Source organism: Abrus precatorius, unplaced genomic scaffold (assembly GCF_003935025.1).
Source record: "Abrus precatorius isolate BTA unplaced genomic scaffold, Abrus_2018 Scaffold10, whole genome shotgun sequence".
NCBI lineage: Eukaryota > Viridiplantae > Streptophyta > Magnoliopsida > Fabales > Fabaceae > Abrus > Abrus precatorius.
Window position 1 is genome coordinate 35,443,190 of NW_020874292.1, and position 22,545 is coordinate 35,465,734.

Genomic DNA, 22,545 nt, shown 5'->3' on the forward strand with positions numbered 1-22,545 from the left:
ATATTGTTAAATGATTAGTAAATCACCACACACGAATTTTGACACTAATTTTAATAATTTTTTTTCTTTTAAAAACTAAATTAATTGATTCTCTATCTTTCAGGAACTTATTTGAGGTTTTAATTTTTTACTTAAATTCTTTTTTCGTATTTTATAAAAGTAAATACAATGATATATTAAGTAACGAAATAATATGTAATTGAATAAAAATAATAATAATATAATTAATTAAATTTATAAATGGCAATATTAATTATAAAAAATAAAATAAAAATAAATAAATTTATAACGTGTAAAATCAACAAAATGGATAATTAAGTAATAAAATACTGTCAAATATGAAAATATAATAAAACAATAATTTTTAATATTTTTAAAAACATATTCGTAAAAAAATAAATTCAATAACAAATAAATGTTTAAGAGATTCAATATGTAACTAAATTTTGCGATAATGCAAGATACAGTTGTATTTTCATGTATGATCTTGATTTATCTAAAACCTTGAACTAAATAAATATTTTCAAATAAATCATAACATTTTTAATAAATATTAAATAATATCTAAATAATTAGCATTGTATTTAATAAATTTTAGATTATTAAAATTAAATATGCTGCATGGATCTAAAATTTAGTTTCCTGAAAAAAGTGTTCAATAAATTTTGCATTCTTTTATTTTCTTAATAAAAAATAATTTTATTTACTTAACCGATGTCTTTAAACTCCATTATATTAAGAACTATAAATTTAAATAAAAATATTGTAGCACTCATCTCATATTTTTATTTTATAATAAAGTAGTTTTCATTAAATATATGCATGTTACAAAATATAATGCACGTAGTAATTGTAATATAATAATAACAACTAAGTGTTATTTCAATTGATGAGCTAATGAATTATAGGATATTATTGAATACGATAAAAATTAAATTATTTAAGATGTTATTTATTATGAAATTTCTTTTAATAATTTTTTCTAAACTATTTGAGATCTCATTCTACCCCTTTTCATTATATTAAAGTTACGTGCTTCGCTCTTATTATCAGAGTTTTCAGAGACCTAAACGTGTAATAGTTGTAATATATAAATAGAAAAAATTAAATAAATTCAAATATAACATATACAACAAATTTATGAAAAAATTTGTGTTTTTCATAAATTTGAATTCATGTGCATTACATTTTGAAGTTTTTTTCAGAAGACTCAAAACTCATTCACCAAACTAATATTGGAAATGGAGAATGGACAGCATGTACTGATTAGACAAGAAGGAAAACAAGTAAAATGGAAGTGCAAAAAATTGAGATGACATGGGATATGGAGACTCCACTCTGGTTTGCTGAAGATTCTTCTTCTTCATCATCATCGTCGTCGTCGTCGTCCTTCCCACCCTTCTTCTTCTTTTTCTTCTTTTTCTTATCCTTTTTTATTGAAAGTGCAAGCTTTTTACCGTTGTCATGGAAGGGGGTGTATTCTGCCAATAGCCTCTCATTCATCTGTGCAATTGGAGGCCAACATTACCATTTGATTGAGCATTTGATGTTTTCTCACCAGCTGAAGTGGTTGGCATCCATTCGGACAATAGCAACAAAGTGACGAGGGAAACACACAGCATGCACCTTCTGGGTGTCATGTCTGTGTGTCTTTCAAGGCACAACCAATCCTTCTCATCAAGATCCCTTTACCTGTGTGTATATATATACACTTGCATTGTCAAAACAAGTTTGTTCCTACCACACATTTGATTTCTCCTATGTTTCTCCTTTGACCGAGTGTTCAGCCATGGATCTTGTTCTACTAAAACATGTGCCTTAATTAATTAGGATATGGGCTCTTACAGGTTTAGTTTTGAGTTTCTTTGTCTTAAAAAAAATTGTAATTATAATTAATGACTAACATTTTGGCGCCTATTTGAAGTCATATTACTAAAACTTGAAGGATCGAAATCAATAGAACTTAAGAGTACAACTGATGCTATCGCCGGGTCAGATTATTTACAGGTTCGTTTCAAGTATCAATTAGTATTTAAATGGTATAAATTTTTTTATAATTAACTATATTATAAGAACTTTTAAGTCCCAGTTAAATTGCTAAAATTTACTTTCAATAAAAATTTATTAAAATTGTGTAAGTTTTAAAATTATTTTATTAAATAAGTTTATATAATACACATTAAATTAAATTAAAAATAAATGCACTCTTAAATTTTTAGTATAATAATTGAGGCAATGTTTGTGGTTTACTTATTTTTGTGTATATATGAAAAAAAAATTAATTAAGTGAAAGACGAAGAAAAATATATACAAGTCATAAATTAAAAGTAACTTCTACTCCTCAAATTTTGGAGAAACATATGTTAATCTTAACTGATGAAAGAAATTTGATTTATTTTACTATTAATTTTTTTTACTTTATAAGTACTTATTAAACAATTTATTAAAATTGAGCCATAATATAAAATACCATATTCACGTTATAGAACATTTAAGTAACCTCTTGAACATCAATTTTTTTTTCGTACATGTAATTTTTATTAGTTGGATTATGCATCTAGGTGACGATACAGCAAAAAAAAAAAAAAAAGAATGTAAATCATATAGCTAAAGGTAATGGAGAAAGTACCACAAGAAAAATGGAGAATATCCTTAATGCTTTTCAATATGCATAGCTAGTTTGCGGTTCGTCAGAAAGAGATTCTCATTAATCAGATTGGAAAAGCAAATACATCAGTTTTAATGTATTTAAAAAAATGCTTAAAACATCTATAAACATGAATCCAACATAAAAGTTATAAGAAATAAAAATTAACAAGCTTTTTCTGGTACATATGAGCAAGCAGTTCTGAGCATCAAAGCTTAAAAGTGGGGTAGATTATAGTAACCCATGTTAACAAGAAATTAATTATGGACACATTACCAAAATGTAAAAAAAAAAAGGAAATTAAACAAGATAAAGCAGTTTGTTCCCATCCCAACCCATGACCACTCACCAATGAACTAAAAGAACAATAATAAATATCCATTCTCAGACCACATCAAGGACTCCAAACAATCATCAACATACAAATGAAAATAAAATTTCTGCCCAATCATTAATTAGTCAATCCATAGTAGTGAAGAACCAAATACCAAATTATAAGCGCAAACATTTGAACATACGAGGAAACTAGACAAGAAAACACACAAGAAAAATGAATATGCGAAAAATAGAGGTAGACAAAGAAATTTGACTCGGTGTAGCTGAGGATTTTCTCCCACGGGCACGAGTTGTGATCCCTCTTCTTCCCCCTGTGAGAACTCCACCCTTTTTGTTGTGAATAGAGAGGGTGTGGCTGTGGTCCGCCAATTGCCCTTTGTTTACATATTCAGTTGTTTGTGCATTCAAGGCTCTTACCTCATCGCCTGAAGTGGGAAACCAATGCAACATTAACAAGGGAATGATTAGAAAGGCTCCCAACATGCATCTTTTCTGAATCATATTTGGTTCTAAGTGTTAGGCAATTAAAGCAACCCCCAACAATGTAGTAGTGAAGATTCCTCGATCCACTGTGCTATGCCTATCTTCTAGTGCTTGCTCCCCAACACAGCCACAAAAATTTGAGCTTCATCATGACACAAAATAATGGTAGTTGTTGTAGTGGGCTCAAGTGGGTCACCCTTTAATATTGGTGATTCAAGTGAATTTTGAAGAGAAAATGTATTTCTTGAACACACAAAGGTTATTGTGTAAATAATATAGTTTAATTTTCAATCATCTATGATTCACTTAATTTTATTGGTAAATAAATTATTTTAATAATTTTAAAAAGTTATATTAACACAATAAACGGGTACCAATATTAGACAGTCAATAATTTATGATTGCCGTGTTTTTTTAAAAGAAAAATAAACTAAAAAAATTATGTGAAAAGGTGAAAATGCCTAAGGAATACGACAAAATGTTGTAATGGAAAAGGCAAAAAGTCATTCTAAGAAGCAGAAGTGGCCTAATTATATAACGTGGCTGGGCCTATGTAATTATTTGGGTTGACACTAACCTAAAAGTCGGAAAGCAATCTTACAGAAAAATTCCACCTGTGTCCAAATCACTTTACAATGAAAGGAAGATCAAATGCTTCATGTTTGATTCTAGTCTTCGAAAAATATGATTATTATCATTACACTGATTGATCATAAGAGTGAATATACGTGAAGCAGTCTATAACTTGAGGTACATTAGGCTACACGCAACCTATACTTATTTAATACATACAATTTTGTTGAGATAATATTTAGGGAATTAAGAAATATTTTTTATAAAAATATCAGCAATAATAATTAATAACATAAAATGTTATATTTTTAAATTTAAAAACTTATTAATTTCTTTAAAAAAATCTTTAAAATAATAATTAAAAAATTATATAAAGTGTGGTTAATTTTTTCAATAATAATATTTTATTATTACTATTATTATAAAATAATATTTATAATGATTTAAAAATATCTTTTTATGCTTTATGTTGATCGATGAAATTTGAAAAAAGAATACAAGAAATTAAGTGAAATAAAATAAATTCTTTAAATAATTGAGTAATTAATTAAAAATATTTATTTAATTTAATATAAAGGCCTAAAAGATATGTGGACAAAAATTATTCTTCTGCCCTGAAAAAAAGAATTCAAATGATTTACATAAGGTTGGATGTTATCCATTAATATCTAATGATCAGATAAGAGTGTAATGGTGAATGATGTGAACAAATGTTGAAAGATTAATTTAATTTATTTAAAAATGGAAGAACAGTTTCATGATGGCACGTTTAATTTGATAGTAAAATATAATCCAAAAGGAATGTAGAAGATAAGAGCAAGAAAAAACTTTTTCCAAACGATTTTCCATTGGCAATATGGTGAGATGTGTGGGATGATGATTGAATTTGAAGTGGAAAAAAGAGTGGTTGGAAGATTTATCTTTTATCACTGCCCTTCGACATGTGCTAGGTAGGAGTTTGTCCTTTCATAAGTAAAAAGGCACGTAGCAGTTAGCACGCCAGAAGAACGATAATCTTTCCGTGTGTATCAAAATTAATCTTTTGAAAGCGACGAGCATATGATTCAATCAAAATTATTTTATCAAAATAAACATATTGTATCAAAATAATACCAAATTATATATTTTATGATTTAAGTTATTTTATTTTATAATATTGAAAGTATATTTAAATATCACAAGCATATGATTCAATCAAAATGAATCGAAACAATGTTTTACTGATTCAATGACCGTTGCATTGCTAAAACATATTTTCAATATGCCGGGATGACCAATGCTTTAGGTCACTTCAAATTATCAAAAAGGGAAGTAATTTTGAGTAAAATGCTCAATTAGAACAATTATATTTTGGTTGGCATTCGCATCTTCAAATGATGTAAAAGCTACTGACTAGAAACCCAAGCATAATTCACCCGGCGAAAATAGTTAAATTTTGGGTAGGTCATTCACGAATTCCAGAAAACAGCCATAATCTAACAACCACCAGCATGAACGAGTATCAAAACAAAAAATGAGAATATATAACGATAATGATGTTTATGAACGGACCAGTTAAACAATTACTATGTCAACAAAATTAAGTAAAATTGAAAGTAATGAAATACAAAAACATTTGGACCCCTAATGGGCTACTCTTTGGAGGATCTTGGCACCTGATTAGCTAACCGGAAAATAAAATCCGTAGCTTTATGGTTTCTTTTCCCTCGATAAACAACTCTACGATCTCAAAAAAATCAAAAATAAAATAAAATTATACAGCTTGATAAAAATACCTGACACTGGAATCTCCACTTTATAACATACTTTAATACAAAATTCTTAATCAAAAAGTGAGGGTGAAGGTATGGGAATCTGGAAGTTGCAAAAGAAGAGGTTCATCCAGTTACAGAAATTTGTATTCCCATGTGAGTCATTTTGATTCACTTGAGAAAACTCTGGCAGGCCTCAATATCAGATGATTGTGAATCCAACACAGCTTGTCCAGATGCAGATATAATGACCTGTAGTGCACGGTCAAATATTGCCCTTTGGAACAGGTCATCTTCCAACTTCTTGAGAATCTCTCCCACCACCTTAAAATCCAACCCCCCAGCCAAAATCAGTTTCCCAATTATCTCGCCATAATTACTCGGTGCTTTAGGCAAATCTATGCCAATATCATCCAGTTGAGAAGCAAATAACAAACAGCCAGTCCCTATATCTCTAGTTGTAAGAATCTTCTTAATAAACAGATACTCAATAAGATTGGCAACGGGTTCAACGCATGGTGGACTTTTATCAAGTGCAAGGGAAATGGCTTCCTTAACAACCTCAGGGTGGTAAGAAGGAGATTTTAATTCCTCCACGCACTGTAATGCCTCTTCCAAAAGCCGAACACTGAAATATTCTTCCAGAAGAGAGACAGTTCTGCGGTGAAGATCTTCAGTATTCAATCTTGCAGCTGGAGTAAGTGGCTTCTCAGAGGATACAGAAGAAACTGTTTTAGCAGGTGATGAGAGTTGAGATGCTGCCTCAGCACCTAAACCAAAGTTCAATGGGCGAGCAGAAAACGCACCACCTCCATGAACTAGGGCACTATTTCTTCCACTTATAATACCACCACTACCTTGGGGTAGCAGTTTAGAATTAAGGGTTGTGGACTTTGAAACAAAAGAGTTGCTGCGTCCACCAGCTTGAACAGCTGACAAGTCTCCTCTTGGCACAGACCTAGTCCTAGGTATCTCCCAGTTGTCATTATCAATTCCAGGCATCCCAGGCATCTTCCTGGTCCCTGGCATTCCAGGCATCAAACCTCCTGTGCCAGGTCGAGCAATGGGAAAGGCCCCAGAGCCAGCATTTCCTTGAATACTGCTACGGGTATTTCTAATACTAGCTGTGGCACCAGGACGCAAACCAAGAGTTTTCTCTGCCTCTGAATGAATTTCAGTGATTGTTTTGGCTTTAACCTACAAATCGGCATTAAAACTTGATCAATAACAAATGCACTTAACAATAGTATAACATATCACAGAAAAAACTTATTTTAGAATTTACCTCTTCGCGTCTAGGAACCCAGTTATTAGCACGTAAATCTATAACATCCCGAATCATGAACCTAAGCCGTGGTACAAGTTGTGGGTTTGTGCTTAGTTCTTTCAACCGGCTGAAGTACATATCATTAATACGCCGTGATTTAGGACTTTCATCAAGTTGCTTGCCGATAGTATTGAAAAACTGACATATGGCTTCAACATTTTCCTCAACTGGACAAGACTTGCTGTCTGGGGATCCTAAAAGCTCCTGCTCAAAGTTAACAATCACAATAGCAAGTCAATATTGTCAAACCAACACATTCATTTTATGTAGCAGTAGACATCTTAATTGCTTAAAGAACCTGAACAATGTGATGGACAATCTTTTCAGGAACCATCTTCTGCTTCAATAGCTCACCAATTAAACGGATATTTCCAAGGGTACGAAGCTTGATCAGCCTTTCCTTGTCCATACGCTCCATCTCCTGCTCAGGGGCAGTCATCTGTTTTACTTCCTCTCTCAGATTATCTGAACCTTCAAAAGCCTCCTGACAATTGTTCAAGAGTACTCTCTTAAAAGTGATTTCTTTCCCACCAGGTTCTTCAGATGGAAATGGAGGGAGCTTTTCATTAAGATCAGAACACAGCTGAGCATACATGGGGCAAAATGTTGGTTCTAGAACAGCCTTATCAAATATAAGTGAAATGACATCCTGCACTTACAAAGCAAAGCAAGTCAATTTAGAACAAGGATATGTACAGAAATACATTGACAACAGTCATTAAAGTGTGACCTTCAAGATGTCAGCTGATGTAATGCCAGAATCAATTAACTGACCCTTCAGGACATCAAATTTCTCTGGAGTCAACTTATTCAATATCCTGCATCAAATAAGACAAAGCATATAAGTAGTGGGAAGTGTTAACTATCTAATTCTATATATATACAGCAGGAGTCCTTCAATTATAGTAAATAGCAGAAGCCATTCAATTCTAAAGTCCCTTGACAGAGTAATGTAAGCTTAAAAATAGTTTCTTTAGTAGTTCATTGGTCTATACAGGAAAGAAAGTACAAGGATTCTTTTGAAAGATTGACTTATTTTTAATTTATCACAATCACATTTAATAATCAATATGATTTAATCCCCCAAACTTTACATGGTTTAAGCTTTTTTACACCTACTTGCCAGAATCCAGCGTAACAACTTCACAATTAAAGTACGTGTGTGGAGGTTAATATTCAAGCATACATTGCTAACCAGAAACCTTGCACATATTACAGCAAAATTGGACACACATATCTAACTGTTATTAAGTATCTAAAAAGCATTACCCTTTCACAGTCTTCAAGACACGATCCTTTTCAGAGAGAGTTCCCCTTCTCGCTGACCATGGAACCTCAGCCTTGAGTAGTGTAGTAGGTCCTCCCTGAATAAATAAAAAGACAGTAGATTACAGAAAATAAAAAATTTGTCATTCCAAATGAAATAGATAAGAAACAAAAGCTTCATAATAACAAATACACTTTTTGTCTAAGTAGGAGTGCATGACAATTATTTTAAATCAGTTAATTAAGTAAATCTAACAAGGCCAGCACAACTTAGTAACCATCAGCTACTAGTCTAAGTAGGAATGGGTCAGACTTCAAAGTAATATCATATAGCAAACATGTAATTACTGAGTAAAATTAATTCTCTTTCTTTAACAGCAGTTCAGCATAAAATAAAAACATTTGATGAATGTAATTACCACAAAAACAATCTTCAAACAAAAGTATACCCCTACAAACTACAAGTGAAAATAAAAAAAAAAAATCAACAGTAAATTTAGCGGCCATTGATTCATGGATAAAAGCACAGGAAACTACAAGGATAAGCAACAAAATAAAAAATCCATAAATTCTTAATTACTATGATAAAAACCTATCATGCATGTTAGCAGTTTATGTAGTGATGACATCACATGTCCAAGTTGATCAAGATGCATAGTAATCCTGGTTGGACATACATAAAAACTTTAAAAAAGAGACGTGTAAATCTTTGTCAAATTCATCAGCACATATGCAACAAACGTATTTGATGATAATAAATAGATACATCAAGGAACATTAAATGTAATGATGGCCTTCTCTATTATGCAAAAAATCTTGTGTAAACAAATCCACATCAAACAAGTTTCACCAAAAAAGGATGTTCAGAATTTTGAAGATTACATAACAGATCCATTGTACGCCATCACTTAAAAGTGTTAGTTACTGCATTGATGCACACTTTAATGTTTATTGTAGTAAAGTGTTTTTAAAGCATTGAATTTAAACTCATAAACACATTAACTAAAAACTAATATTTATTTCTGCAAATGCTTATTACCCCTTGTGTAGAAGAGATTTGTGTCCTCGCAAACTGGGAATTAAGTTGGTCTTGGTGATTAAACTGACCAGCATCCTGTTGTCGATTGTCAAATCTATTACCAAACTCCCTGTTATCTCTGAGGTTTTCCCAAGACCTCTCATCTGGATTAGCAGGAAGTTGTCCAGATCGACCACGCCAATCACGGTTATCTGGCTCAGAATATCGATTTAGTTGATGAGGGAGCTGCAGAAGATAATGTAAATAATATTATATAAAGTTTCATTTATTAAAATGACAACAGATAGATTTATTAAGATGATAGTATTTATTTACACCAATCAAAAGAATAAATGTATCAGTATGATATTCTAATTACTGACAAGTCCTCTCTTCATGTGATACAAACAGGCATGTTTTCCACCAAAACCCAATCAACTTAACAAATACAATGAAAGAGATTATGATTCTTAGCAAAATTTGCATTATAATTAGGAGAAGGAAAAGATAGTTACATTGCTTTCAGCACGGCCCCAACTTTGATCTTCACCCAAAAGCTCAGCTTCTATTTCTTGTTTAATCTTTAGAATATCATCAGGGACCTCAACAGCCTATGAATGAAAAGTTTCGACAGTCAGATAACATTTAAAACATAAATATCAGTTTAAGATGTTTAAGGGTAATAAAAGAATACTGAACTAGGCTATTTCAGAAGTAGACTCCTATAGAAAGCAAGCGAAAGTAGAGAAAATGAATGAAACAATATGAAGAACTTATCCAGAGGCTAAGATAAGGCAACAACATATATTGCCTTTTAATGGACATAAAGCTAAAGGTGATTCTACACTACATTTTAGCAGCAGATAGATGTGATTGTTATAAAGCTTAAAATCAATGAAAATATGAATAACTAAATAAAATCTGCTGCTTCATCCATTTACACAATTGAAACAAAATTTAAATAGTAAGAGCAAACAGTTACCTCTCTAAGCTTTAAAAGCTGGTCTCTGGTATATCGCAGACGCTCACGACCCTCAAACCACGAGTCTCCCGTCTACAAAACCAGAACTAATAAGAGACAAATCTCTTCACATGGCTCACAGTTAAAACAATCACCACACAAGCATATAAACACCTCAAAAGAACACAACAAATGAAGTGACAGAGTAGCATGCACTAACTAAAAAACAAATTAATAGATTAAACATCAACATTGCAGAAACAATCCCTTCCAATTGTTTTCCAGTCAAGTCCTTCACAAACTATGGCAACAAAAATCATTACACACAAACCATATATGAAACACAATAACAAACCAATCCGTCAAGCAATATTTTGTAAGTAAAAATCCGTTCCCCTTTTCAATTAATTCATTAGAAACAAATATACTACGTAGTGCATGTACGGAAACTAGTTGAAAAATCAATCTCGCACTTCCCCATGCAAAACATATGCTTCGGGTTGATTTACACTAGTATCTCAATCGCATTCAACGGCTCAAAATCAATTCTACTCAACTTTAAACCAAACAGGCACATAACCTCCGAATAAAAAAAACCGTGTTTACAAGCATTTCCTTTCACAATAAGGAAGTTACGATCGACAATTCATCCATCATCACAACCCCTCAAACCCTAATGTATGCGGGTCCTTTATGAGCAATCTGAAACTGAATCACGCCCACCTAAAAGCCCACACGTTGCTTTCCGTCCATATTTACAGCAGAAACACAAAACTTAGTGCCCCCACCAAGAATCAGGACATTCAACTAAACTTGCATTCCAAAAACCCTATCCATTCACACACTCATATTCAAAACTAAAAAAAAAGTTGGGTTTTTGAGAGGGATGTTGGGAACGAGATCCAAATAGAGAAAAGAAGAGATCTAAAAGAAAGGGACCTTGAGAGAGAGAGAGGCATGGGGGCGTGAGATAGGAAGATCGGCGGAGGGAGAGGGAGAAGAGGAGTGAGCGAAAAGCCTGCTTCCGCCGCCACGACCACCACCAGGCCTCAAACTTAGGACCGTTCTATCACCTTGCTGCATATCACTCACCGTAGGAGATTTTTGTTCTTCTTCTTTGTTGTTGTTGTTGACGATGGTGTGATGTTCGGTTCCGTTATCGTTGATCGATGTTTCTCTCTCTTCCGCGCAGCTCCGAACAGAAGAGAAGAGAGAAAGGGAATCAGAAAAACCCTTCTCGCCACACTGCTTTTTTTCCCTAATTTTCCATCCCTATATATATATTACCAAGTAAGAATGTACCCAAAATTAATAAATAATTAAATCAATTTTTCATATGTTTTTAATCTGTTATTAGGATATCAACAAATCGTTTTTGAGACACACAACAGAATCATACACTTTATCAATAAGGATAATTAATATGATAATTATATTTTCTAACGTCTTTATTCTGATTCTAAAATTTATTTTTAGTTTAAATTACGGATATTCTCCTTATAAAATAATTCTGTTTAAATTAAGTAGAACCACCGTAGTTGATAAAAATTATTAAATTAATCTTATTTTTAATTATTATTTGTCCTTTCGTTTAATTAAAATTAGAAGTCGAGTGATAACAGAGTTATTTTTATTAGATTTTGTAACATATCACAATTTTTAGAAAAAAAAATTAAAATCTTTATCTTTTTAATTTAATTTATCAATATTTCAAATTTCACAAGAACAATTTCCTAGGACTAAGGGTGCATTTAAAATAAAAACTTCTTATATAATATATTGAATAAATATTTAAGCATTTAAAATAAAAACTTCTTATATAATATATTGAATAAATATTTAATTAAGTTATTATTTAAACGCAACTTAGTTAAAGTACAATATATGTTTGCTTGGATTTTGGTAGAATTACAATTGAGTTTAAATGGATGTTAACAAAAATATAAATTTTTTTACATTAAATATTTATTTTTTTTAAATATCCCGAAGAAAACTATTTGTATTTGAAAAGAGTACTTTAAAATTGAGTTTAAAAATAATATTATTTAAATAAAAAAATTACCTTTAAAGTACAAATATAAATATACTAGCAAGTTTTTTATTGATTACGTAAATATTTAAATTTTAAGCTATTTTTGTAAAAAATAATTATAACTTAGAGATTCTTCTCACATAAAATAAGCACATGTTAAACTGATATTCTTCCTATTTTAAAATATTATAACCCCTTTTAAGTTTTTTAATAAAGTATTATTAAACGTTTGTTTAACTTTTTTTTTTTATCAAAATATTCGTTTTAATAAAGTTTATAGTTTTTTTATCAAAATTTCAAGAAATTCAGCTATCTTAACGGGTTTTTCATAAAAAGTAAACACTTATCATTGTTATATGAGTTTTAAAAACTCATCTTGACATCAAATAAGAAAATGAATAATAAAAATTCATCTTTGATAAAAAAAAAGTATTAAAATTATAATTTTAACACATTTAAAAAACTAAAACGTGAAAATATATATAAAAAAAATTGGGGTATTTAGATGAAAATTAGAGTATGAATAAAAGATGGATTAGTAAATTTGAAATTATAGATGAGTATTAAATAAAAATTATTTTAAATATTTTAAAGAAATTTTTAAAATTTTGAAGAATATTTTAATAGTACAGGTTAAATAGAATAAATAGTACATTTTATAATAAAAAATAGTGTAATATTTATAACTCACAAGGAAAAAAGTGTACTTTATTCATATTTTAATTATTAGTAATATTATTTTTTTAAAATGTATACTCAATAATATATAATAAAAACCTAAAAAGGGTAAGTCTTTATTAGAAATTAGAGAACCAAAACTTTAAAAATGTTTTATTTATTTATTAAGTGAGAGAATACAAAATAAAAAAAATGAAAACATGATAAGAAAAAGCAAGAAAAAAAAAAGCCAGAGTCTTAAATGAGATTTTTTTATTTGTATCCACATTCTAAAGATATTTTTTTATTTGAAAATCCTTTTTCAACTTTATTAGCACATTATGTTAACGGATCTTACTCCAAAAAGAAATACAATATATTAAAATTAAAATTGATATAAAAAAATCATAAAAAGGAGTAATTTTTTGGCAAGCACAAAAAGAAGTGCTTGGTCAAGCCATTATCTTTGATGGAAATATCATAATCAAAGAAAGGGTCACTTCTATATATTTTAGATAACATGTAGGAGTTTGCACAATGACCCAAAAATTCCTTTTGCGCCATGTAGGAACTTAAATCTTACCAATTTGCATTCATATAGCACTAAATGGTCCAAAGCACTAAAATCTTGTTGCTCATGCTCAATTAAATATATGAACCTCAATTTTCTTTTGCATATTACGTTGGTCATTTCCAAAAACCAAACAAAATTATAACAATTTGAAAATTGTGGTTCTATTAAAAATTGTCTAACCTTAATCACAATCTGAAACCATATTAATCCAATATGTTCATTTAGTTAACTAGTTTTAGTGGAGAAAATTACTCATTATACATGTATTTGCATTATATTGTTAAAAGAAGTCCAAAATACACAAACAAAATGGATAATCGTGCATTTGGAACAAAATTTTTTCTTAATCAAATAATGTATTTTCATAATAAAACTCACATAGTCAACTATGTAAGTAGCTGTTTGAGTTTATGCTTTTATGTGAAGTGAGTTATTTTAGCTATTTTGAATTTGTGGTTAACTCTTAGAATTTTATCTTGTAGTAAGGTCATAAAAAGGAAGATAAGATGAAATAAAAGTTGGAGAAGACCCAAAAGTGAGAAAAAATCACTTTAAGAAATTAGAGTTGAAGTTTTTAAAAGTTAGAGTTGTAGCTTTGGTTGAAATATTCTTTTTACTTTTGGTACTATGATCTTAAATCTCTAAAATGTTGAAGTTGGAGCTTTTAGATTCCAAAGATACTACCCTAACACTATAATTTGAAGAAATTGAATCCCACTGTTTAATAGAAAAGGGGAGCATACAGGGCATAAAAAAGAGATAAGAGAGAGTAGTAACAAGATACCCTAGAAAGAAGATTTTGGAGGACTTCAAGGAGCATAACGGATAACACTTTATTTTTCTTTTCTGTTGATTTTTCTTTCTTGTATTCCATGAGTAGCTAAAGCTCTTTGATTAGAATGTTGAGGTGATATTAATTTTAACCAGTATGGATGAGTATGATTTTTTCAGTTTTTTTTTATTTATAAAATTCAAATCTGATCTTTTTGTTGTTGATGATCCATTGAGTTGGTAACTTTTTAATTAATATTTTACTCTTTTTATATTACTTACTTAGTCAAATGTTAAAAATTAAATGCATCTTAGAGTATAAGATACCAAAAAGCTTGTCTTAAGAGTATAAATAAAGTGTTTGCCTTAGCCTTAGGACATTAATACTGAAAAAAAAAATGGTGTTTCACACCAACACCACACAGCTACAGAATATTCAAACAGTCAAGCTTATCTTTACAATGATAATGGAAACAAGCAACGAAACAAATTGTCTAATGTCTAAAAAAACTAGTGTATAAAAAACAAAGGCAACTTAGGCATCATTGAGAGGTGAAACAGTAACAAAAAATTAGAAAAGATAGGGTGAAAAATAGAGTAAAAAATATTTGTTATTTAGATGGATTAAAATAATAAATAATAAATCTTTTATTTGTTTGGATGAATTAAAAAGAAAATGAAAAAATAATTGAATTATATTAAAAGTTTATAAATCTTTGTTTTTGGAATTGATGACACGTGAGTAAAAGAGTTTTATGCAAAATTACTTTTGTAAGCGAAGAAGGAAAGCTTTGTATGCAATTATATGAATTCAAATCCAATCCAATTAATGTGAGAACTAGACATTTAGTTTCATTTTTGTTTAAGTGAAAATGCAAAAAATAACAATTTTTTTTAAGTAAAATTAATTTTATTAAATTTTGTTTACTCAAGGAAATTTTGCGTCATTTCTCTCAATTTTTTTTTCTTTTCATGCCTAACACTCTTTTCTCAATCTCTATATTCAATCCTCTTTAATCTCCATATTCAACATTCTTATTTCTCTCATTCCTAACTCTTCTATTATTCTCTTAAATCCCCTTTCCTTTTATCCCATACCTAACACCTTTCTTCTTTTTTCTACTCTCACTCTACCTCATATATATATATATATATATATATATATATATATATATATATATATATATCTTCTCTTTACTCCATATCCAACTTTCCACCTTCGACCACTACCTCTATACCACTTATATTTCTTTATTCCATACTTAACTTCTATTTCTTTAAATATACAAAATTTGTTTAATTAAAAATAATTTGCTTAAATAAATTTATAAATTTTGTTTAAGTTAAATAAATTTACTTAAACTAATTTTACATAAAAAATTTTGTTATTTTTTGTATTTTTGTTTAAGCAAGTCCATCTTTGCTTAAGCAAAAATGAACTTGGACTTCAAATTCCTGCTTAACTAGACTGAATCTGAATCTCAATTTTATCTATTAACTTATATTTAGAGGAGAGTATAAAAGTTTAAGTCTAACCTTTAACTTGTAAAGCGAGTTTAAACCTAAAATTACGTAACTCATTTAAATTTAAGTTGATTCGCATAATTATTAAATTTCTAACACACTCCATTAACTTCTACTAAAAAATAGTATAAATTTTTAATATATTAAAATAATATTTTTTAATAATTTAAAACAAGAATGATAAATATATAAATAAAAATTACAATGAATGAAAATTTTAAAATTTAAAACAAAAACGCTAATCCTGCATTTTAAATACATATTTAGTTATTAATTTAAATTTATTAAAAATACAAAAATTGTATGTCTTTCTCTTTTTTACTCATATTTTAATTTTTTTCTTATATTTTATAATTTTTAATAAATTTAAAAACTTTAATTTCCTAACATGCAATATCTTAAAAAACATAGAAAAAATAATTAATTAAATTAAGTAGACCGCGCGTGTGATCCGAAAGCTTGAGAACTTATTCCCTGCCTTGAGCTGAGAAGCATGTCCATGGGTGGGCTTGCTTTCACTACTGCTACTAACTTCGCCGTCAAACTCCATTACCATCAACACACACCACCTCCCTCTCTTCCTCTTCTTCACTCTCTCAAGCTCTATAACCCCAAATTCCACAATTCTTCCATTTCCCTCTCCCTCGCTACCGCACGCGCCTCCCACTCCAACAACGAACTACAAGCCCTCGACATATCAACCCTCAGGTACTCTCTCTATTCCACTCTCGTCATTGCCAGCATTGTTCGATTGGATTACTCAAAACTCCTTTGACAAAGATAGGTCAACTTCGGTGAGGCTCATTGATGGGAACCACAACATGGTTCGTTAATTCGTCCTTTATCGTTTCCCTTTCTCTTTGTATTTTCTTCATTCGGTGTTGATGATGGTGAATTTCCCGTTTTCGTAGGTCGGAATCGTGTCCAAGTCCCAGGCCCGTCAAATGGCTCAAGATGCTGAACTTGACTTGGTAGAACTTTTTCGTGTTGTTCTTCTGCGTGGTGGCGTTGCCTCCTAAGTTTAAATTAAGCACGTGCTGTATTCTATTTGAACTATACTATTCTTGCAGAAGAGAGAGATAGGAATGTGTGATACTTCTGATGTGAGTGCAGAGCAGTAACTTATTTTCGCTTTAATTTTCAGGTGATAGTATCCCCAGATGCAGATCCTCCTGTTGTTAAAATGATAGATTATAGGTATGATCTTTGAATATCCTGAGAGAAATTTTGCATCTTTACTTTAATCTTTTTTTTTGCTTTCCTGGATATTGTTAAGGTACACATTTAATCTACAATCACAATACATCTGGTTGATGGCTGTAAGTGATAATCTAACGTGTATTTGTATCTGTCAAATTGTCATGTTAACATGCTGTTGGTCAGTGGGTTATAAGTTAAAATGGTCAACATGTTCAACATTTGGATATTTAAGTAATGGTTAATTAGATTGGGGTCTTTGTTTATGTGCTTCTAGCTTTATGTAGTTACATCTACTTGGATTTCCAGTTTGAATGTGACATAGAGGAGTAGTGGTGAAGGTGGGAGTGTCATTTGCATTAAGTTGTCTCTAGACATTGATGCTTTGCTTATATCTGGTAGTGTATATTCATTCATTTTGACATCTGGTTATTTTGTTTTTCAATTCAACTCACATGAAAAATTTAGAGGAAGTTAGGATTAAAATCAGTCTATAATAAGATAGGCATGTGGTTGATGAAAAGTTATATTTGCCTTTGTCCATTTCATTTATATACTTATCCACTGAGAATTATTGGATCCAGATATTTATAGATAACTATATTTTATTTTTTTTACAGTAAATATAGATATGAATTACAAAAGAAGAAAAAAGGACAGCAGAAAAAAAGTGCTGGTAACCGCTGTGTTTTCATTTTCTTTTAAACTCTGCTGTTTTCTTGTAATTCATGTAAAATTCACATTAAGCAATAAATATTGAATATGGACATGCTCTTTTAACTGCAGCTAGTCAAATGGATTTGAAGGAGCTCAAAATGGGGTAATTTCCTAGCCTAGATCGTTCTTCCTTATTTATTTTATTTCTGAGATTCATATGATTTCTAATCTGTACCGAACTCTGAAATGTTCTTATTGGTCAAGGTTAAATCTTTTTAAACTTTAATAAGTTAAGGGTCAGAACTTAAAACTGTGGGTGCTATTATGGACGCGCAGGTTGACTGTGGGTCTGATAGAACACCACTAAAGTTTGAGATTAAACACACTAATTGAATAGATAATTACCGCAGAAACTGTCCCAGAGTTTTAGCAACCCCTACAGAGAATAACTCTGGTCAAAGAACTTCAAAATACGCACCTAAACTGTTTATTTTTATACAGTGCATATCATATGCGAAAATTACATAACTACTACTCCAAAACCTCATAACTGTCTACAATCAGACCATACATATCATAACAGTATACATGGATATAACTAATATTATGGTCTCATTAAATCATTAAATGTCATGACCGCAGGAAACCATTTACTAATAAAGTAAAACTTACAATTTCTGCTGAACTTCAGGCTTAGTCTGCTATTGAAAATATGATCTCACCCACATTTCAAGAGATAATCCAAGCCTTTAATAACTATTCAATGAATATGTAGTTTCCCAAAGGAATGACTACATAAAATAGGTGATAAAGCAAATATTTTGATTGCAAGTTTTAGCAGTTGGTTATTAGTATCATCCTCCACTTCTTTTATTTTGTCTGATCCACTAATAAGAAGAAGGAATAAGGCCTTTGCCATTTTCTTTCTGTTGACAAGTCCAAATTCTTTATTCTGTTCTCCCATTTATGTTTCTCAATTGTGCTATCCATGGTAACAATTTTAATGAGAAATTCATGGAAACATACAAAGGAAATGAACAATTCTCTTGAACAACTGAGAAGAGGAAAAAGAATTCTCCTCATTTGAAGGTTTCAACTTCACCAAGGGTTTCCCCTTTCATATAAACTTGCTTATTCTATGAATGAATCCGTCCAGTCTTATTCCTTCTATTTATCTAACTGATCCCCTCTAACTAACTAACTAACTTCTCTGGTCATCCCTAGCTAACTATTCTGACTGTAGGTGACTGCTTTTCCCTTCTCATCTATCCTAACAGAGTAGGTCATTTGACACAAGAATAAGATTATCCTCTAGGTGTTGAGATTTTGGGGGCATGATCAATATGTCTATTTTGGTTAATGTTTTTCTGAAGGTTTTCTATGTTTGTCAGTCCATTCTGAGGCAATCAAGCACGAGTTTCTTATGAAAAGCCTGTCATTGAAATTTTCCGTTTTAAGATACAAAATTGACGGATCAGGATCCTTTGTAGTGACTCTAGAGTGGAGAGGATCTTGGTCATTGAAATAGTGAATTTTTTCATTTAAAAATAATATATGATAATTGATGGTAGGGATTAAAACTGTATCTGGTGCAGTGAAAAATTCACTGTAAAGGATCCAAATCCAAAATTGACTGAGCAATAACACAAATGCAATTAGAGCAGTGACAGGCAATTTTTTATGATCAGGGTTGGTTTAAACGTTTAGGTATGGTCAATTATTTTTGCAGTCATATGTGATTGGTCTTTTTTACTAATTTCTTTAAACTTTTATTAACAGATACAACATAGATCAACATGATTATTCTGTGCGGTTGAAAGCTGCAAGGAAGTTTTTGAAAGATGGTGACAAGGTTACTCGAACTTTGCAGTTATGTGGCACATATTATATATGAAACAAAAACATACTATTTTCATGGTATTAATGTATCAATACTTTTGGATCAATTCCTGTAGGTGAAGGTCACAGTGAACCTTAAGGGCCGGGAAAATGAATTCAGGAATATTGCTATCGAGCTTGTTAAACGTTTCCAGAGTGATGTTGGGGAGGTATTTGACGCCCCTGTTTGTTGTGATTGATACTGTTAAGCATTTGAAAACTTGACCTTAGACAATTAGGGTTTATTTGGATTGAGAAAACCTTTTTTTTCAAAAATATTTACAAAATTGTTCCCCTTCCTTTTACTTTATTTTTTATTTTCAAATATTTGTTTAGGAAATAGTGAAAAGATTATTTTTGTTATTTTTATGTTTCCTATGCAAAATCTTTGAAAATAAAAACGAAGTAAAAACCAGGTGAAATTTTTGTAATTATTTGGGAAAATATGAATTGAAAACAAAAAATGTTTTCTCAAGCCAAACAAGCCCCTGTAACATGCTGATTTCTGTTTTAGCTATCATGGGTGGCTTTCCATTCTATACGTATTTGAATTCTGTATCTAAACCCTGAACGGTGTGCAGCTTGCAACTGAGCAGACGAAAAGCTTTCGTGACAGGAACATCTTCATTGTTATGGCTCCAAATAAAGCTGCTCTACAGAAAGCTCAGGAACCACCAAAGAATAAGGACAAGTCAGCAGCAGATTAAGTCTCTGCCGGTGTCCAATCATAACTGAAAACCGCCATCAAGTTTCTAATGGTAAAATAGACTCTGGGTAGCATACATTCTTCATATAGGTTGGGATCTCTGAGTCTTGTATTGTATATTGTAGTTCCTAAACGATGGTATCTTAAACGAATACAAGTTAAGGGATCCCTCTAGCCTAACCAATCATTTATGCAAGTTCTTTATTATTATTATTATTTCTATATCATTGAATGATTGAAATTGACTGTAACATTATTATTCAAATCTAATTAACGTCAAATTGGTGAGTAGTGTGACACTTAATCAAGAAATGCTGTTCCAACAATATACGCATTGGCAAGAAAAACATCAATTCTCGATGAATAGGCGTGCTTGATATGGTAATTGGAATGCACTTAGATGTTTTAGGGGACTTTTACTGCTTATATATTCTGGTCTCAGAGTGGGAGTGGCTACTCTATCGCGAGATGTAGAAGCTGCAACTTACGCACCTAACGATTTGAAGGTAGCTTAGCTTTGAAGTGCTTACCTTCCAAGAATGCTGACATGTTTTTAACTTGCATATAACGTAGTCTCCCGAAAGCAACACGTTTTATCTATAATAGTATTTTTTTTTATTTCTTTTTCTTTTTCTTTTTCTATGGACTAAAGATTTTATAATTTGACGGCTGTTAAGGATCAAACGGTCAAATTTAATGCATTTTTATAAGCTCCCTTGTTGAGGGCTCCTTTCTAGTTGTGATGGTTTCGTATGATTTTCGTTCCTAACCTTACGTTGCAAAGTCCTCATCTATTGAGATGGGTATATATATACTTTATATTAAAAAGAAAAAAAAATGATAAAAAAGAGAATTTGAAATATTTTATTCCTAAATTACCACTTAGGTACTTAAAAAAACAATTGTATGCTAAGATGTGCACGTAAGTTCGTGCAGAAAATAGTTGCTTAAATTATTCTTTCTAATAAGATGAAAACAGGGAGTTTGATTCTTATCCGGCAGGTCATGACATATATGTATTTATTATGTATTCATTTTATATATGAATTATAATTTATTTATGGAAGGATACAATAACTGGGAATCTCACAAAAGCCTAAACCTTCTCTTTAATCTTTTTTTTTTTTTTTTTTTTAAAAATTTTGGGTCTAGATCATAGATATCTTTTATTGAAAACAATTTTATTGTTTAGTAAGACTATTATGAGCTACTAGAACTTCAGACTGCAAAAACTGTAATAACTTATGCTAGTTGATATTCAGTGGGTGTTTCTTTAACCATAGTTTGGAGGGGTGTCTTGGGTAAGATTGAAAGATAAAAAAAAAATAAAAAAATACAAATTTTATTACAAGATGCCCCTGGATTCGTAGGGGGCTTTCATTGATAGGTCACGTATGCTTGGGATACATAGACATTGCCTGAACATGTTTAGATTATATACAAATTACCTCATTAAATGTGGATGAGCATTAAACGGTCCAAGTTACGAGATGGCCAAATGTGAGATAATTATATTATTATTACTGTACAGTTACTAATGCCTGATAGGGATTCTAAATAATCAGAATTGTAAACATTTTTGAAAAAAGTTCTTGCTAATTAATGTCTAAATCAGACAGCTGTTTACTGGAGTTGGTTTTAAAATTGGGTTCAGTAATCACTCGAATTTTGAAAAATTAATTTCAATATGATCGTTTTTAATGATAATTTGATATTCTTAATGTGTTATACATATTGATTATTAAAATTAATTTTAGTTCACGCTTGACGTATAACTCAAGCGATTCGCGAGTTTAATTTCGACTATTAAGGGGGTGAATGTCCATTGTGATACTTTTCATTTGGAAACATCCATTGTGACTTATTAGTGTGGTGTGAACTGGCCTCGTGAGATTTAATTTCTAATCTTCTAACATAAATCTCTCACTAGCCATAACTAATACGTTACGTGAGATAAATATGAATTTCTCATTCATCCCATGTTAAGAAAAAGCGTTTGAATTTTGACCTTAGAAGTGTATTAATGATTAACAATCTTTACAAAACAAGGTTTTAAGTAGTGCTTTCTTTTCATTTCTATATATTACCTTGTTGACCTCCGCTTGGTTTAAATTATTTTCGTTTCGTCATTTTGCTTAAATCCGTCAAATAACTTGTTCCGCAACTAACCAAACATCAAAGCAGAAA

The 22,545-nt window shown here is 30.6% G+C and overlaps 2 protein-coding genes and 1 non-coding gene across 4 annotated transcripts; 1 reads left to right on the forward strand and 2 right to left on the reverse strand.

The window, feature by feature from the left end:
- Positions 1-5,541: 5,541 nt before the first annotated feature.
- LOC113867401 (eukaryotic translation initiation factor-like) lies at positions 5,542-11,608 on the reverse strand. Of its 2 annotated transcripts, none has more exons than XM_027502709.1 (9): positions 11,302-11,608; positions 10,384-10,455; positions 9,917-10,012; positions 9,423-9,647; positions 8,387-8,481; positions 7,848-7,935; positions 7,416-7,766; positions 7,076-7,321; positions 5,542-6,987 (listed from the first exon to the last, which is right to left on the reverse strand). In XM_027502709.1, exons 1-9 carry the CDS (start codon positions 11,443-11,445, stop codon positions 5,962-5,964), a joined length of 2,343 nt encoding a protein of 780 aa, XP_027358510.1. In that variant the 5' UTR covers positions 11,446-11,608; the 3' UTR covers positions 5,542-5,961. The 2 variants fall into 2 exon arrangements, with proteins under 2 accessions (XP_027358510.1, XP_027358518.1); XM_027502717.1 differs by having other exon boundaries at positions 5,545-6,987; positions 10,378-10,455; positions 11,302-11,596.
- On the reverse strand, positions 11,037-11,141 carry LOC113853404. The gene has a single exon (XR_003502576.1). It is a non-coding gene; the product is annotated as a small nucleolar RNA snoR103 (small nucleolar RNA).
- A 4,766-nt stretch (positions 11,609-16,374) lies between the features above and the next one.
- Positions 16,375-20,717, forward strand: LOC113867413 (translation initiation factor IF3-2, chloroplastic-like). The gene is made up of 9 exons (XM_027502730.1): positions 16,375-16,628; positions 16,705-16,744; positions 16,832-16,891; positions 17,065-17,117; positions 17,738-17,793; positions 17,904-17,937; positions 19,554-19,626; positions 19,730-19,822; positions 20,234-20,717. The coding sequence occupies exons 1-9, from the start codon at positions 16,414-16,416 to the stop codon at positions 20,357-20,359; spliced, it is 750 nt and encodes a 249-aa protein (XP_027358531.1). The 5' UTR covers positions 16,375-16,413; the 3' UTR covers positions 20,360-20,717.
- The last annotated feature ends 1,828 nt before the right edge of the window (positions 20,718-22,545 follow it).